Below are 19,398 nucleotides of genomic sequence, written 5' to 3' on the forward strand. Positions count from 1 at the left end.
AATTTCTGGACTTTTAACCACTCCTGCAACTCAAAACTCATTTTGAGGCATCTTTTTTCTTGTTTTTAGAAGATATTTGGAGAGGCAAGTATTTGCTGTCCTATTCTACCACTTGACCAAGATCCTCATCCATTCCTTTTAGCATGGTGTTTTCAGTGACCTTGTCAGACACCTTAGACCAAGGGGGAATGTGGCACCAATGTCAGCCAGACAGATGGTAAATTATTGAACTTGAAAAGGCTACGAGCCAAGACCAAAGTGAATGGAGAGTTGCTGCAGGTAGGTGACTGTGCATTTAATGAAGTTTCTGAGGCTGTGATGCAACAGAGTATGGATCCATTCTCTGCTGCTTCTGCTAATTTTGGTCTCACAACGCCAAGAAGAGAGGAAATGGTCCTTACCCAAGGACAACAGGTTCTGGACATTCTCCAGCATGACCTCCTTGTACAGCTCTTTCTGAGAATGGTCCAAGAGGCACTACTTCTCCTGGGTGAAGTTCACAACCACATCCTTGAATGTCACCAACTCCTAAGCTATCAAAAGTCATGATTTAGAGCTGAAAGAGACTCCAAGAATACATCTAGTCCAACCCTCCTTAAGAGGAAACTGAAGCCCAGAGAAGGGATTTGCCTAAAACTCATAACCTGTATGAGTGTCAGAGCCAACACTTGAAACCAGTCATTAGGAGCCCAATGGAATAGTGAAAATAGCATCTTCTATTTGAAGTAAGAATCATGATGGAGTAATAACAGCTGAAAAAATGTCTTACTATACAGTGCTTCCCCTGGTGGAATCAGGGAAAAAGTATACACTCTATCAGCAAGGTATAAGAATTTGCGGAGGAGGAAGAAAAAGGTCATGTAAATTGTGTCCCAGTGTCTTTTGCCCCAAATCTCTTCCTTTGGTGTGTTGTCTTCCCCTGAAAATGTAAACTCTGGGCAGCTAGGTGGCACAGTGAATAGAGCATCAGCCCTGGAGTCAGGAGGACCTAGGTTCAAGTCCAGCCTCAGACACTTAACACAAAAACTAGCCATGTGACCTTGGGCAAGTCAACCCCAATTGTCTTCCAAAAAAAACAAGCAAAAAAAGATAGTGTAAAGTGCATGGGTACAGGACAGTCTTTCTTCTTTTGCATTTGAATCCCCAGGCCTTAACACAGTGCATGGCACATAGGACATAATTAATAAGTGCTTATTGACTAGTGAAGATCCAGTCTCCTCTGTGCATCTTGCTTTTTTGTTGCTGCAACAGCTCACCCTGACTCATACTTTCCCTACTTTTTCAGTCTTCTTATAACTTACTTCTGGTGACCTGCTCTATAATCCAATGACAGTGGTCTCCTTATTATGCCAGGATGGAGGCAATCCATCTCTAGTCTCCAAGCACTTTCTCTGGCTCTCCACAATGCCTGGAATTCTCTGCCTCCTCCTTTGGGCCTCCAGGGTTCCCTCAAGTCTCAACTAAAATCCCACCAGCTTTAGAAAGCCTTTCTCAGCTCCTCCATTCTAGTGCCTTCCTTCTTTTTGTTATATGCTGTATACCAGTCTACAGCTTGTGTTCACATATTTCTGGGCTTTCTGTCATCCCCATCAGATTGCAAGCTGGAATTTGGGACAATTTCAAGGAAGATGAAGGACTAACATGCCCTACCAGGCACATCTGGGAGCTGGGAGCTACAAACTGAGGCTTTTCACAAAGAATGTCCTAAACACTTGGCCCCTCCCAAAGAGGAAGGGGTGCAGGGAAAAGGCGCCTGAGCAGTTTTCAGAGACTTGGCAGAAGAAATTCATGTCCAAGGAGAGGCTGGACTACATCATGTGGGATTACTTCCACACCTGGGATGCTTCAACACTTACCTGATCTGGGACCTCAGGCTCCCTAGAATTGGCAACAGACAGCTTCAGAGCAACCAGGCAACCTCCAGGTCCTCTTCACCCAATGTTCTGACCTTTCATAGGAAAACCAGGCAGAAGGATCCTGTGTCTGGGACACAGGAGGCCAGCACTTTTCCCTTTCTACTAATTGATAAATGCTCCAAAGCCAGCACACTGAAGAATGAAGATATTCCCTTTGATTTCAGACTCAGAGTGGCCAGGGGAAATGCCTGTACCCAGGGAGAGCAGGTTCTGGGCGTTCTCCAGCATGACCTCCTTATTGATTGTTGTCCTTCATTCTAGAAGAGTAACAAAATAGCATCACTACATGCCCAACCATGGCTGATCAGGTCAATATGAGCTTGGTATGCTCAACCACAAGTCAGGCACACAGTCTATGTGAACATTTGGGGTGGATTTGTGTGTCCTGCATTTCCTTTGAGCTGATTCATTTGCTCATAGAGCACAGCACCTTCCCTAAAGTGGACATGACATGCTGAGTGCTCCTGTGCCAATGTCTCCTCATCACACAATCCCTTCCAAAATTCTTAAGAGAGACCCTGAGGGGCAGCTAGGTGATTCAGTGAATAGAGCACCAGCCCTGGAGTCAGGAAGACCTGAGTTCAAATCCAACCTCAGACACAATACAAAAACTAGCCGTGTGACCTTGGGCAAGTCACTTAACCCTAATTGCCCTCCAAAAAGCAAAAAAAAACAAACAAACAAAAAAAAGAGACTCAGAGTTTCCTTGTATCACTTCTTCTGACCCCCATGTGAACACTTACCCTGTGTGAGTTTTCCAAGGTGCTGGCTGATGGAGCACCTGCATTTTCCTGGTGTTGTTAGGCTAAAATTAGCAGCCAGCAATGACTAGGAGACAGACCCCACTCCCCCCCAATTGTCACAGGACAATCTTTTCCTTTACCTTTATAGAGATGGACAGTGCCTCCACTCCTGGGGAAAACCTCCTGCCATAAAATCTGGAAAATCTCAGTCAGCTTTTGTATGAGAAATGGACTCCCTACCTCATAAATCTAAGCTGGAATAAAATCAGCATCATTAATTTCAACAGTTGACAGGTTACTTTTAAGTAAGGTCAACTAATTCCTCAGTAATTTGTGACAAAGGAGTGATTTACAGAACTTAGGAAGAAAAAAATTCCAAGAATCTTAGGAAACGTTTTCAATGTAATTGAATTGAATGAGGCAGGCCATCTGACTACTTACTCCTCCCAGGCTTTCTTAATCCAGATCCATCCTGTGTCTATCATCCTGTCAACATGAAGTCCTTGGTGTGCAGATGAGTTTTTCAACCAAAAGTATTACTTTAAAGGAGTCTATAGTGTGAAGAAAGACTAGAAAAGAGGAATCTGTGGTTTGTAATTAGCAGTCACACCCCATCCTTCAGCTGCCAGAAAGGGAAACAACCTTAGATTATTCTACTTAACTTTGACTTTACCTGGAATGGCAGAAAAAAATAAAAACTGAACTTATGTACTAAGAACTGTGGGTGCAACCTGACACATGGGTGACCCAGGCTATCGGGTCATCTCACTGGAAGCAGCAGTGAGATTTGGTGGCTCCCTGGGTGTCTGAGCAGCCTTTTAAGGATGGTACTGCATACTCCCTGGTGTGAGGAAGGGTCTAGAAAACGTACCCTTAAAATTGTCTACTCGCCCAACCACGGCCTGATTACCATAGGAAGTAGGATCCCACCTTGTGGCTGAAACACAAAAAAAGCCCCAAAACTTCTGCAAAGATGATTACACTCACCATCAGTATATTGAGGTGTGTGCACTTGTAGACAATACAAAATCCAGTGGACCTGAAAGATGAACAGCTATTATTGCAAGAGAACTCAATAGGCATCACATCCAAATAGCAGCCCTGAGTTAAAGAAGGCTGGCTGGCAAATGAAGGCCAGCCTACTGAAATCAGCTGGATATATGGTTTTCTGAAGTGGCTGCCGAGAAAGGGAGGGAGCACCATGAACCTGGTGTAGGTTTTGCAATCAAAACTAGTCAACAAGCTTGTATGCCTTCCAAAAGGAGTGAGTGACAGGCTGGGGACAATGTGATTGCCACTTCAGGAAAACGTCATGCCACCCTCACCAATGCCTATACTCCCACTGTGATGACCCTGTTAGAAACATAGTGAGTCTAGGAATAAACAATAACTGTTGGAAAGCCAGGAAGGTTTTTATTACTTTATGTAATATTTGTTACATCTTTCTGAATAAATGGATAGCCTCTTCAAAAGATTACAAGAGAATCAGACAAATGCAAGCCCTTTAATCCTGCCTCCATTTGAATTTGCTGCCTCATTACTCCTTTCAGAACTAGGATTGGTTCCAGCTCTTCTTGGTTACAATCTTTCTGGCCTGCCCACTACACATTTACTCTTTCATATGTTCCCTCCTCCCAAATATGGGCTAATATGAGATCCATGTTAATATGGGGTTCCATTACTCTGGGTGATTTTAATCCTAGAGTTGGCTCAGACTACCAGACAGGGAAGGGAGTCCTTGGGGGGAATGGAATTGGAAACAGCAACAGCAATGGTCACTTACTATTGAAGACTTGTGCATCTCATGACCTCATCACCAACAGTCTTCCTACTTTGTAAATTCAATAAAACTTGGTGGATGCACCCTTACAGCAAACATTGGCATTTAATAGACAATGTCATTGTAAGGAGGAGAGATAGGATGTGAGAGTGAAAAAGGCAATCAGTACTAGACAGATTATAGAATTATTCCCTCTAAGTTAAATATTTGCATTCAATAAAAGCAGTGGCCTTAAGGCAAAATGACTACCAGAAGTATTAAGGTACACAGATTAGAGTGCTTCTCAGAGTAGGAACTTGTTATCTTGGAGGGGAAGTTGAGCCCACAGTCTAGAACAATGGAACAGAAAAGCAATGGGCAGCTTTCAAACATTGTCTCTTTAGCATTGCATTTTCCCATCTGGGTCAGAACACTCACAAAGCAACAAGAGTGGTTTGATGAAAATGATGGGGAAATTCAGAAACTGATAAAGGAAAAATGAGACCTCCACAGGATTTAGCAGCAGGATAGTTCATCTCTAAGAAAGCAGCATTTAATTTCATTAAAACTAAAGTACAAACAAAGTTTAAGAGATACAGGATTCTTGGCTCAGTAAGAAGGTAGATGAAATTCCGTTTTATGTGAATAGGCCCTGAAGGCTATTTATGGACAAAAGACTTATGGTGCATCTCAGCTACTCAGTGATGACAGAGCCACATTGATCAGTGACAAGGACTTGATCTTAGACAGATGGACTGAACACACTTCCACAGGGTTCTCAGTAGACTGTCATCAAGCAATGCTGAGGCCATTGACCATTTATCTCAGGTAAGTTGACAACCCCCATAAAGATCCAAAGCCTGAACTAATCAAACTGCTTTGCTTTGTTCTAAAAATGTCCTTTTCTGTGTCAGCAACTCCAAAGACCCAATAAGGTAAAATAATGGGATTTTACTTGTCTTGGGGACATACTCCATATGGGAGAAAAACTCAGATATCCTGGGATCATAATTTCCAACTGACACTATTTGTCAATTGTCTTGTCAGTTTGCATTTAGGACTTACTCAAATAAGAAAATTCCTTTGTAAAAGAACTTTGTCATTCTTATATCGGGCAGTCAGAACTCAGGTTTTGGCTCCATGCAGCATGTATCTGCTAGCTTTAAGGGAATAAATGATATAAATGTATATCACTTAGCCTCTTTGCCTCCTTTAATCAAACTTTCAGGTCAACAAAGTCAATCCCTCCCTAGCTGAAGTTTATCTCTATAAAGATACAGGAAATGTCCTGTGACTATCACAGCAGGGTCTCTCTCTTAAGTCACTGCTGGCTGTATTCTTACCAGTCTTCCTCTTGCTTAATATGCTGCTCTTTCACTTGGCAGATCATCATGTATCTGAGAGCCAGTGTGGCTTCAGGAAGAGCTTACAGGATTGGTTGAAATGGTGTCTGCTTCCCAACAATTCCAGCAGAAATGTTAGAACAGAAGTTTGCATGCAATATTTGCAAATCTGATCAAGCCCTTTGATACTGTCAATCATGGGGGCTTATGGAGATTATGTCAAAATTTGGTTGCCCAGAGAAGTTCATCAGCATTGTACAGCAACAATGTAGGGATCGGTTCTCTGCTGCTTGTGCTAATTTTGGCCTAATAATGAACACAGGTGCTCCATCAGCCAGTACCACACTGTCCATATGTGGAACCATAGGTTACAGCAAATGCAGAAGTTTGGAAGGCTGTGGATAAGGTCACTTACCTTGGCAGGATACTTCCCTGGGATGTGCACATTGATAATGGGAAAGTGTGGGAGAGAAGAGGTGTTAGACTGACTACCAGACTGAAGGTCTACTAGCCATGGTACTGACCTCATGGTTGTGTGCCTGCGAAACCTGGATAATCTAGCAGCACCACGCCAGGAAACTGAAACGCTTTCACCTGAACTGCCTTAGGAAGATTCTGAAGATCACCTGGCAAGATAAGCTACCCGACACCGAGATCTTTACTTGAACTAAACTGCCAAGCATTCAAACTCAATTGTAGAGAGTGCAACTCCAATGAGCCGTTCATGCTGTTCAAATGCCAACTATGTCTGCAAAGGACAAGAGATGGAGTCCTGATAGAGATGAAGGCCTCAGCACAGCAGGATGAGACACATCATTTTTCCTTTGAATGGACAATGCAGGAACATTGTCCTTCAATAAATGTTTGTAAATTTCCTCCAAGATTGCTGATTGGAATTTTGTCATCACCTTTACCAATATGAAATATCTTTTTCCTTATTAGTGATATGGACTAGTGGACCATTCCCCCCGTGCTACCCCCTCCCCCAATGGTATTTTATTTTTTCCAATTACCTGTAAAGCTTTCCACATTCACTTTTACATAATTTGAGTTCCAAAATTTTTTCTCTCCCCCCTTCCTCTCCTCCCCAAGGCAGTAAACAATCTCATATAAGCTTTACATGTGCAATCCTATTAAACACATTTCCACATTAGTCATGTTGTGAAAGAAGAATCAAAACAAAAGGGAAAAAATATGAGAAAGAAAAAATTAAGAAAATAATGTTTCAATTTGCATTCAGGCCCCAGACCATTTTTAAAAATATGGTCATATGGTAACACAGCATCATTATTACTGCATACAATATTCTCTTGGTTCTACTCACTTTGTATCAGTTCACGTTAAGTCTCCAGATTTTTCTGAAACCTACCTGTTCATCGTTTCTTTTACCACAACAGTATTCCATTACATTCACATACAAAAACTTGTTCAGCTATTCCCTAACTGATGGGCATCCCATAATTTCCAATTCTTGGCTACTACAAAAAGAGATGCTATAAATATTTTTGTACATGTAGGTTCTTCTTGCTTTTTTATGACCTCTGTGGGATACAGACCTAGTAGTGATATCATTGGATTAAAGGGTATGCATAGTTGCCTATTGTCTATCGGGCACAATCCCAAAGTGTTCTCCCAGATGGTCAGATCAGTTTATAACCCCAAGGACAATGCATTAGTGACCCAATTTTCCCACATCCTCATTTTCCTATTCTATAGTATTAACTAATCTTACACAAACTCCCCCTTTTAGAGATGAGTAGATGGAGACACAAAGAGGGTATTCCTCACCCAGAGTTGCATAGTGAGAGACCATTTGAGACAAGATTTGAAGCCACATATCCCTAACTCTAAACCTTTCTCCCTATCCATTACAAAATATTGCTTTCACCTACACTCTTCTGAATGTCAATTTGAATAAAAAGAAAAAGCAATTAAACTATCCATACGGTTTAGGCCACTGACATTGCTACCAGAATTACGATCTCAGGGAAAAATCATAATAGTGAGTTTACAAATAGTTCACTTTACATAGTGATTTAATACTTCCAAAGCACTTGACAGATACTGTCTCACTATCATTTCCCCCACTCTATCAATGGAGAAACTTATCCATGAATAAGTTAAGTAACTTATCCAGGGTCACATAGCTAGTTACCATCAAAGACTGAACTTGAACTGAGGTCTTCTGGACTCAGGGACTGTGCTCTATCCATTGGGCCACCCAGCAGACTAAAACATCATTACAAAAATAAATGTCCAACAGATAACAAAATATTTATACTAGCACTTTTTGTGCTAGCCAATATCACAAGATGAAGTGAGTACCAATCAGCTGGGGAATGGTGGAAGAATGCCATGAAATATTTTAGGGGAGTTATGAGAAATGTTAGGATTTCAGAGAAAAATTCAATCTATTTTCAGGGTTTCATGCACAGTATAAAATATATGATGTCTGAAGAGGTCTGTGCTGCAGGAAGAGACCTCTCATTAATGATATCTATAAGGTTTATCTCCAGTAAGATTTTTCCAATGTAGATGCATGTATGAGCTCCAGGTGAAGGCCTTTCCATAATTGTTGCTTTTATAAAGATTCTGTTTTAATATTGTTGCATCTAGTAACCTCTGTCTTGTAGGGAAAGGCAGGAAAGTCTTCTCTCCACTATGAATCTTTCCTGTAAAGGAAAAGAACATCTCTGGCTGCAGGCCTTCCTACATTGAGTCCTTATAGGACTTGTTCCCAAGATGAATTATCTGATATCTAATGGGCTCCATACTGCATATGGATGCCTTTCCACATTCATAACAGGTGTAAGATTTTTATCTCCTGTGAATTCTCTGATGAGAAATAAAGGATACTGAATGATTTTCCATCTGTAGATCATGCTAATGAGCTATATCCTCTAGTATGGATTATCTGATGTTTTGTAAGAAAAGAGTGTGCATTAAAAGATTTACCACGTTCTAGATACCCACAAGGTTTCTTTCCAATGTGGGTCTTTGGATAAAGAAGAAGATCAGAACAATATTTAAAACCCTTTCCTTGTTGATTATATTCAAAGGCTTTCTCTTCACTGTGGTTTCTATGATGTTCAACAAGACTGGAGCTCTGTGTGAAAGCTTTTCCCACATTTTTTACATTTCTCAAATTCTCCCCAGTGTGGACTGGGATATTCTTCAAGAGTGGAGTGCTGTGTGAAAGCCTTTGTATGTTTACAACATTCACAAGTCTCTCCAGTATGACTTCTCTGATGTAGATCAAGTTTGTAGTTTTGTCTGAAAGTCTTTCCACACTGATTAGATTAATAAAGTATCTCTCCAGTGTGGATCCTCTGATGTACAGCAAAATTGGCTCTCTGTGTGAAAGTCTTTCCACACTGGTTACATTCATAAGGTTTCTCTCCAGTGTGAATTCTCTGATGTACAGCAAGATTAGAGCTTCTTCTAAAAGCCTTTCCACACTGATTACATGAATATGGTTTCTCTCCAGTGTGGATTCTCTGATGTACAGCAAGATCCGAGCTTCTTCTAAAAGCCTTTCCACAATGATTACATGCATAAGGCTTCTCTCCAGTGTGGATTCTCTGATGTAATGCAAGTTTGTAGTTCAGTCTGAAAGTCTTTCCACATTGATTACATTCATAAGGTTTCTCTCCAGTGTGGATTCTCTGATGTGCAGCAAGATGGGAGCTCTGTGTGAAAGCCTTTCCACACTGATCACATTCATAAGGTTTCTCTCCAGTGTGAATTCTCTGATGTGCAACAAGATGGGAGCTGCAACTGAAAGCATTTCCACATTGATTACATACATAAGGTTTCTCTCCAGTGTGGATTCTCTGATGCCCAGCAAGACTGGAGCTGCAACTGAAAGCCTTTCCACATTGATTGCATTCATACGGTTTCTCTCCAGTATGGCTTCTCTGATGTACTGCAAGACTGGAACTGAAACTGAAAACCTTTCCACACTGATTACATTCATAAGTTTTCTCTTCAGTGTGGATTCTCTGATGTAGAACAAAATGGGCCCTGTGTTTGAAAGCCTTTCCACAGTGATTACATTCAAAAGTTTTCTCTCCAGTGTGGATTGTCTGATGTTTAGCAAGTTTTGAGTTGAGTCTGAAAGTCTTTCCACATTGATTACATTCAAAAGGTTTCTCTCCAGTATGACTTCTCTGATGTAGAGCAAGTTTGGAGCTCTGTGTGAAAGCCTTTCCACACTTATCACATTCATAAGGTTTCTCTCCAGTATGAATTCTCTCATGTACAGCAAGACTGAAGCTACAACGGAAAGCCTTTCCACAGTGATTACATTTATAAGGTTTCTCTCCAGTATGGATTCTTTGATGTACGGCAAGGCTGGAGGTGCAACGGAAAGCCTTCCCACATTGATTACATTCATAAGGTTTCTCTCCTGTGTGGATTCTTTGATGTTTAGCAAGCTTGGAGTTCAATCTGAAAGCCTTTCCACATTGATCACATTCATAAGGTTTCTCTCCCGTGTGGATTCTCTGATGTAAAGCAAAATGGGCACTGTGTTTGAAAGTCTTTCCACACTGATTACATTCATAAGGTTTCTCTCTGGTGTGGATTCTCTGATGTTTAGCACGTTTGGAAGTCAGTCTGAATGCCTTCCCACAATGATTACATTCATAAGGTTTCATTCCAGTATGGATTCTCTGATGTGCAGTAAGATCAGAGGTTCTTCTAAAAGCCTTTCCACATTGATTACATTCATAAGGTTTCTCTCCAGTGTGGATTCTCTGATGTAGAGCAAGGTTAGAGTTCAGTCTGAAAGTCTTTCCGCATTCATTACATTCATAAGGTTTCTCTCCTGTGTGGATTCTCTGATGTGAAGCAAGATTGGTGCTGCAACTGAAAGCCTTTCCACATTGATTACATTCATAAGGTTTCTCTCCAGTGTGAATTCTCTCATGTACAGCAAGATCCGAGCTTCTTCTAAAAGTCTTTCCACACTGGCAACATTTATAAGGTTTTTCTCCAGTGTGAATTCTCTGGTGTAGAGCAAGTTTGTAGTTGAGTCTGAAAGTTTTTCCACATTGATAACATTCATAAGGTTTCTCTCCAGTGTGGATTCTCTGATGTGCAACAAGATTAGTACTGCACCTGAAAGCCTTTTCACATTTATCACATTCATAAGGTTTCTCTCCAGTGTGGATTCTCTGATGTGCAGCAAGATTAGAGCTTCTTCTAAAAGCCTTTCCACACTGATTACATTCATAAGGTTTCTCTCCAGTGTGGATTCTTAGATGTACAGCAAGTTTGTAGTTCAGTCTGAAAGCCTTTCCACATTGATCACATTCATAAGGTTTCTCTCCAGTGTGGATTCTCTGATGTAGAGTAAGATGGCTTTTAAATCTGAAAGCATTTCCACACTGATTACATTCATAAGGTTTTTCAGCAGTGTGGATTCTCTGATGTTGAGTAAGTTTGGATCTCTGTGTGAAAGCCTTTCCACATTTATCACATTCATAAGTTTTTTCTCTAGTGTGGATTCTCTGAGGTCCACCAAGACTAGAACTGCAACTGAAAGCCTTTCCACATTGGTTACATTCATAAAGTTTCCTGCCAGGGTGAATTCTCTGATGTCTAATCAAGGACGAGTGTTCGCTAAAAGCTTTACCACATTCATGACAGTCATGTGGTTTCACTCCAGGATGAATTTTTTGAAGGCAAATAAAGGATGACTGTTGACTTAAGGGTTCCTCACAATTATGACTACTATAAGGTTTATCTTCTGTATGGATTCTGTGAATTACAGCACAGATTTGTCTCCCAGTGAAGTCATAAGGACCATCCCTCATGAAATTTTCTTCTTGAATTTCTTCCACAGAAATGTTTAGCTTTGCTGTAGTCTCTTGCATTTCAGGTCTAATCTCTCCTTCTGCAAGAAACAAACAATAAAACATATATACATAGACAAATGTACACACTTATATAAGTATAATCCCTCCTCTCCATTGAAATAAAGTAAACTACCTAATCTATACCCTATATCCCCAGGCTAAGAGAAAAGTCCTCCAAGTTCAATGGACAGAATCAGTCATTTGAAACAGCCATGAGTTCACATCTGCAGGATGCTTGATTTACAAAGAGTTTCACCATAATTACATTGCATCTTCGCAACACACACATCCAACAAAGGCAGGACAAGCATTTTCTTTTTTTTTCCTTTTTGCTTTTCGGAGGGGGAAGGCAGGGCAATTGGGGTTAAGTGACTTGCCCAAGGTCACATGGCTAGTAAGTGTTAAGTGTCTGAGGCTGGATTTGAACTCGGATCCTCCTGACTCTAGGGCCAGTGCTCTATTCACTGAGCTACCTAGCCACTCTATAGGACAAGCATTTTCACTACATTCCCTAGTCAGACCATGAGCTCAGAATCACTAAGTGACCTGCCTAACATCCCTGTAACTGAGACTAGAACTCCAACCTGATAAGTGGGGATGCTCTGTCCATTGTACTAGATGGCCTTTCTCCTTTGCACTTTCTTTTGGTTTTGTTCTTGCTTCTAAGAAAATTGGTTTTATTATTGCATGTTGATTTGTTCTCTGTCTCTCTTTGGTTTTTCCTATTCACTGAGATTCAACAATATTGAAAATAGGACAATTAATAACCATACACTGCCACTGTTGAGTAGCTACCACTCTGATCAGTCAGCAACCATCAAAATTGGGTCAGATCCTCTACCAAAACAAGATTAAGACTCACCGAGGAGAGATAAAGGCAAGATGGTGGAGTAAAGACAGGGACTCACCTAAGCACTCTACCTCCAAATACCTTTTAAAAAATTACTCTAACCAAATTCTAGTGCAGCACAACCCACAAAAAGAAAGAATGAAACAAATTTCCTGCCCCAGACAGAGAGAGGGGTACAGTCCAGTGCAGGCCCCAGCAGCACAGCCCCAGCCCCTGGAAACCAGGAGCAGGCCTTGCGAGTGACTGAATTAGCAGGGACAGCAGCAGGGGCTACTTGTGGAGATCTTAGCACTCAGATGGTAAGGGGGTAAAAAAAAACTGGCTGGAAGGAGATGACAGGGGTCTTTTGCTAGCACTGAGGCAGGACTTTGTTGTTTTTTCCATACTCAGATCCAGGTCACAGTCTTAGGTGGTGACCCCAGAGCCAGGAGGAGCACTACCTAGCAGAGCTTGCAGCCACAGTAGAGAGGGGACCCTACTCACAGTGCCAGGGTAGAAAAGAGGGCTTGTGGCTGCTCAGAGACCAGAGTACAGGCCAAGAGAGTAGAAAACACTTCTCCTTAGATCATACCATTTCGGAAGAACTGAAAACTTACAGATCCCTAGAAGTATCTCTGAAAACAGCTGCACAAAACTCCTGAAGCTTGGGATGGTGTACCCTCCACCCTGGAATCAGGGCCCTATTTTAACAAAGAGTCCAAAGAGAAAAAAAAATAGACTAGGAAAATGAACAAACAAGAAGTTACTATGGTGACAAAGAAGATGAAAACATACACTCAGAAGATAAAGAAGTCAAAGCTTCTATATTCAAAGCCTCAAAGAAAAAATATGAATTGGTCTCAGGCCATGGAAGAGCACAAAAAGGATTTTGAAAATCAAGGAAGAAAGGTAGAGAAAAAATTGGGAAGAGAAATGAGAGTGATGGAAGAAAATCATGAAAAAGTGAGTAAACAGTTTGGTAAAAAAAAAAAAAACAATGAAGACAAAAAATACTGAAGAAAATAACACCTTAGCAAACAGACTGGGCCAAATAGTAAAAGGGATTTAAAAAATCAATGAGGAGAAGAGCACCTTAAACAGCAGGATTGGCCAAAAGGAAAAGGAGGCCCAAAAACTCACTGAAAAAAAATAATTTCATTAAAAATTAGAAGGAGCAAATGGAAGCTAATGACTCTATGAGAAATCAAAAAGCAATAAAACAAAACTAAACTAATAAAAAATAGAAGTTAATGTGAAATATCATAATGGAAAAACAACTAACCTGGAAAATACCTCCAGAAGAGATTATTTTAAAATGATTGGACTACCTGAAAGCCATAATAAAAAAAGAGCCTAGACATCATCTTCCAAGAAATTATGAAGGAAAACTGCCCTTAACAGTCTAGAACCAGAGGGTAAAGTAGAAATTAAAAGTATCTACCAATCACCTCCTGAAAGAGATCACAAAATGATAATGCCCAGGAATATTATAGCCAAATTCCAGAGTTCCTAGGTCAAGGAGAAAATATTGTAAGCAGCCAGAAAAAAATAATTCAAGTATTGTGGAATCACAGTCAGGATAACACACAATTTAGCACCTTCTATAGTAAAAGATTGGAAATCTCAGAATATGATATTCCAGAGGGCAAAGGAGCTAGGATAACAATAAAGAATCACCCACCCGCCCACCAAAACTAAATATAATCCTTCTGTAAAAACATGAACACTGAATGAGATAGAGTACTTTCAAGCATCCTGAATGAAAACAACAGAGCTAAATAGAAAATTTGACTTTTAAATACAAGACTCAAGAAAAGCATAAAAAGGTAAACAGAAAAGAGAAATCATAAAGGACTTAGTAAGTTTAAACTGTTTACACTCCTACATGTTAAGATGGTATTTGTAACTTATGAGACCTTTTTAATTATTAGGGTAGTTAGACCGAGTATACATAGACAGAATGTACAGATATGAATTGAATAAGAAGGAATGATATCTAAAAAAGTAAAATTAAGGTGTGTGAGAGGAAGGTACTTAGAGAAAGAGACAGGGAGAGGTAGAATGGAGTAAACTATCTCACAGAAAAGAGGGAAGAAAAAGCTTTTAAAGTGGACGGAAAGAAGAGAGGTAAGGGGGAATGAGTGAACCTTATTCTGATCAGAAGTAGCTCAAAGAGGGAATAACATACAGACTTGTTTGGGTATAGTAATCTATTTATCCTACAAGAAAATAGGAGGGCAAGGGGATAAGGGAAAGGGGTGTGTGTGTGATAAAAGGAAGGGCAGTTTGGGGGAGTGGGTAGTCTGAATCAAAACACTTTTGAGAAGGCGCATAGTGAAAGGAAAACAATACAGTAAACAGTGGGAGGGATGGGATAGGATGGGATGGAGGGAAATACAGTTAGCAAGAGTAAGCGTGAGAAAAAAAAAAGTTTGAGGAAACTTTCTCTACTAAAGGCCTCATTTCTCAAATATATAAAGAATTGAGTCAAATTTATAAAAATAAGAACCATTCCCCAATTGATAAATGACCAAAGGGTATGATCAGTTTGCAGATGAAATAATTAAAGCAGTCTATAGCCATATGGAAAAAATACTCTAGCTCACTATTGATTGGAGAAATTAAAACAATTCTGAGGTACTACCTCCTACCTATTAGATTGGCTAATAGGACAGAAAGAGGTAGATGACAAAGGTTGAAAAGGATATGGGAAAAATGAGATATTACTACACTGTTGGTGGAATTATGAACTGATTCAACCATTCTGAAGAGCAATTTGGGACTATGCACAAAGGGCTACAAAACCATGCATATCCTTTGACCCAGCAATACCACTACTAGGTCTATATCCTACAAGATTAAAAAAAGAAAAGAAAAAGGACTTATATGTACAAAAATTTTTGTAGCAGCTCATTTTGGGGTGCAAATATTTAGAAATTGAGGGAATGCCCATCAATTGGGAAATAGCTGAACAAACTGTGGTATGGGATTATAATGGAATACTATTGTCCTATAAGAAATGATGAGCAGGATTTCCTGCTCATTTCCTTAGAGAAACCTGGGAAGACTTGCCTGAATTGATGCAAAGTGTAATGATCTGTGTACAAAGTAACAGCAATATTGTAGGAATACTGTGAATGACTTCGCTATCCTCAGCAACACAATGATCCAAGACAACTCTGACCATCCCCAGAGAAAGAACTGATGGTGTGTGAATACAGTTGAAGCAGACTTTTTGTTTACTTCATTTTTCTTGACATTTACTTTATCTATGTTATCTTTCACAACATAACTAATATGGATACATTTTTCATGACTATACACATATAATCTATATCGAACTGCTCGAATTCTCAGTAAGGTGGGGTTTAGGAGGGAATGGAGAAAATTTGGAACTCAAAGTTTTTAAAACAAGTGTTAAAAAAAGTTTTTACATGTAACTGGGTAAAAATAAAAATAAAATACTAAAAAAAATGATGAAGACCCACTAAAATTCAGATGATAGCTTTTATTAGCAATGGAATATTTTTAAATTAAAATATGTACATTTTTTTAAAGACACAATTGTATTACACAGTAGTATGTTGTAAACATCACTATTATATGCACTGAAAAACCAAAATTTCTGGTGACTCACTTGATTGCAATATTCGCTTTTCTGAGGTACTCTGGAACAGAAGCCACAATAGCTCTGAGCTGTGCCTGTATTTGATTCAGACTCTTCCCTCACTAATTCTCCTCTCCTTCTTAAACCGTCATTAGTCTCACTCATTGTGTTCCCTTATAACACACTGAAATTGGCATCTTTGCATTCCCAAATATTGTCCTTGCTGTGGACCAGTTAAGATCAAGCTTCCTGACCTGTTGCTTCTTCTCAGACCATCTCCATGTTTGTATGCCAGATAGGTAGCTCCTTGGCAGCATGGACTGGATTTTCTTTTCCTGTGGATCCCTAAAGCTTAGCAACATTCCTAGAAAACTGGAGGTGTTTAATCCAAGCTTGTTGACTGAGTGACTGGGCCCAGGGCGGACACCAGGCCCTAGCCTCTACCTTGCTCCCTGTATTCTAGTCTCTGTCTTAGCTGGCAGATGCAGGTTCTGGCCTCAGCCCAGTTTCTAGCTCTTTCCTGCACCTTATCTCCTACAGTAAGAGACCTCTTTCTGGTTCTAACTCTGCTGTGACCTCACCAAACCCATACTGGAGATCACAAAGGGTCATGCTATGGGACACCTGGCAGTTTCTCCCTCCCATTTCCCCAAACTGAGAGTGCCTGTCAACTCAATGAACCTGGCCAATGATTCCCCCAAAATGGGCTAGAGATTGAGCCTTAGAGATGAGGAGAGGGAAATAGGCTGATGATTTATGTAAAGCAGAGCCTTGGATTAATTCTAAGTAAGGCAGCAATCTTTGGAACTACTTAAATACTGCTGAATGGGGAGAGAGAAAATCATAAAACCAGGCTGCCTGAGTCCACTGCACATTTAGACTACATAATATCAGTACAGGATGCTCCTTGTATCCCTTTATGTCCCTGGTGCTTAGCAGAGGGTCTAGCACAGAGCAGGCACTTAATAAATGTTCACTGCCTTGAAGAAGTTCTAAGAGAGAGCCCACATTGGAAAGCCCAAGCCCTTTCTGCACTTACAGGGGAGTTCCTGCCCCCAAATTCCAAGCAATGACTTTTTATGGGATCTGAGGTTCATCACTGCTAGAGAGCTTCAAGGCCATCAGGTCCAACTCCCTCATTTTACAGATGAGGAAACTGAGGCTCATTGGTTCATTGATTTGCCCAGGATCCCACTGCTAAAAAGTTTCTGGAAAAGAATTCCAAGTCACTTCTTCCTGTCCCTAAATCTCGCACTTGCTTCACCCCCACCCCTAGAAGCCTCTCGAAATCCCAGCTCTCACACCCCTGCTTTCCCCTCACTCACCTGGATGGCAGCTCCTCAGGCCTTCTGGCTCCAGCAGCCATGGGGCTTCCCTTTCCTCCAAATAAGAGATCAGATCTTCTCTGGGAACTGGCAGCCCTGGGCATGGGGAAATCAGGGATGAGGATGGAGACAAACTTGGAATTCAATTCTTTTTAGGGAAAAGAGTGTGCATGCAAAGCTACTGCATTTTGAGAATCACTCCATCATGTTCACACAGACCTGGCTTATTCTCCTATTAATGCCTATAATGCAAGTAACCCAAACTAGGACAGGCCAGATCAGCCTTGAGCTCCTGCAAGTCAGACCCTGCTGAGTCAGCTTGGGTCCTGTCCCCTCCCCTGCTCTTCACTCCTGAAACATTTAAAAACCTTGAGGCTCTTCCTTCAGGGAGCCTTTGCCTCTTCGGGTGAGATTCTTCTGCTGGGGAACTCAATGAGTTTCAGTCAGTCCAAATTCTGATTCTTTGACAGTCTGTTATTCCTGCCAATGAGAGGGGCTTCCAAGCAAGGAGCACAGGATGGTTCCTAGAAGTCCTGAAGCAAGATTTCCATAGCATTTATTTTGGGAGCTTTGGGGAGAAATGGGGAGAAGATGAAGGAGACAATTTGGAACCAGAAAATCTGGTCTTGGTGTACCTTCTTCATAGGAGGAGGGAGTTATTGCATAGTTTCCATTATCTAGAAATTACAGCCAGATGGTAGAGCAATGGAGAGAGCCCTGGGTCTGGAGTCAGGAATGCCAGGGTTTAAATCAAGCTTCAGATAGTTACTAGCTGTGTGCTCCTGGACAAGTCACTTAATCTCTGTTTGCTTCAGTTTTCTCAAATGTCAAATGGGGATAATGATATCACCTAACGACATCATATTGTAAAGAAAGCATTTAGCACAAGAGCTAGTGAACAGCAGCTGAACAGAAATGCCTATTCCTTTCCCACCATCTGGGCTGGAATTTGGGGCAATATCAAGAAAGATGAAGGACAAACATGCCCTACCAGGCACAGCTGGGAGCTACAAACTGAGGCTTCTCCCAAAGAAGGATGTCCTAAAGGCTTGGCCTGTCCCAAAGAGGAAGGGGTGCAGGGAAAAGCCACCTGAGCAGTTTTCAGAGATTTGGCAGACAAAATTCATATCTAGGGAGAAGGTGGACTACATCATGTGGGATTACGTCCTCACCTGAGATACTTCAACACTGATCTGATCTGGGACCTCAAGCTGCCTAGAATTGGCAACAGACAGCTTCAGAGCAACCAGGCAACCTCCTGGTTCTCTTTACCCAACATTCTGACCATTCATAGGAAAAACACAGGAGACCAGTACTTTTCCCTTTCTAGTAACTGATAAATGCTTCAAAGCCAGCACACTCAGGAATGAAGATATTCCCCTTGATTTCAGACTCAGAGTGGCCAGGGGAAGTGTCCTTACCCAGGGAGAGCAGGTTCTGGGCATTCTCCAGCATCACCTCCTTATACAGCTCCTTCTGAGGAGGGTCCAAGAGGCTCCACTCCTCTGGGGTGAAGTCCACAGCCACATCCTTGAATGTCACCAAATCCTAAACCATAAAAAGTCACAAGATTTAGAGCTGAAAGAAACTCCAGAATTCATGCCAGTTCTAACCCTCCTCAAGTGAGAGGAGGAAAGTGAAGCAGAGAAAGGGGGTTTACCCAATGGTCATACCCTTGATGAGTGTCAGAGTCAACACTTGAAGCCAAAGTCATTAAGAGCCCAGTGGAATTGTGAGAAAAGCATTAGATACAGTCAGCTGGAATAAAGTTGAAGAAGGTCTTAAACTATGGAAAGTGTCTCATTATGGAATCAGAAACAAAGTGTGTTTTATCTGTGAGGTAGGGGGATCTGGGGAGGAGAAAGAGACAAGATGATGTGAAATTCCTTTCTTATCAGAGCTTATAAAAACAACAATATGAAGAAAATTCGGTGAGGAGTTTGGGAAAAGCAACAAAGAAAGTGTATTCTGTGGGGGTGGGAGGGGGAGGGAATTCTGTGTGATACAGAAAAGAG

At 41.0% G+C, this 19,398-nt stretch overlaps 1 protein-coding gene across 1 annotated transcript; it reads right to left on the reverse strand.

Moving 5' to 3' along the window:
* Positions 1 to 6,766: 6,766 nt before the first annotated feature.
* On the reverse strand, positions 6,767 to 18,942 carry LOC138168114 (zinc finger protein 850-like). The gene is made up of 3 exons (XM_069097143.1): positions 18,805 to 18,942; positions 17,384 to 17,479; positions 6,767 to 11,660 (listed from the first exon to the last, which is right to left on the reverse strand). Exons 1-3 carry the CDS (start codon positions 18,836 to 18,838, stop codon positions 9,061 to 9,063), a joined length of 2,730 nt encoding a protein of 909 aa, XP_068953244.1. The 5' UTR covers positions 18,839 to 18,942; the 3' UTR covers positions 6,767 to 9,060.
* Between the last annotated feature and the right edge of the window lie 456 nt (positions 18,943 to 19,398).

The sequence above is a fragment of the Petaurus breviceps genome, unplaced genomic scaffold, assembly GCF_028583685.1.
Source record: "Petaurus breviceps papuanus isolate PSGF00001 unplaced genomic scaffold, PetGlider_PUasm1.0 351350, whole genome shotgun sequence".
Taxonomy (NCBI): Eukaryota; Metazoa; Chordata; class Mammalia; order Diprotodontia; family Petauridae; genus Petaurus; species Petaurus breviceps.

Excerpts from the sequence above, each read along its gene's own strand:
- LOC138168114 (XM_069097143.1), bottom strand. The coding sequence starts at position 18,838 with ATGCTGGAGAATGCCCAGAACCTGCTCTCCCTGG. Across the intron at positions 17,480-18,804 it reads CCAGAACCTGCTCTCCCTGG|GGCTGCCAGTTCCCAGAGAA; the intron begins GTAAGGACACTT and ends CCCCATGCCCAG. Across the intron at positions 11,661-17,383 it reads CCTGAGGAGCTGCCATCCAG|AAGGAGAGATTAGACCTGAA; the intron begins GTGAGTGAGGGG and ends TGTTTCTTGCAG.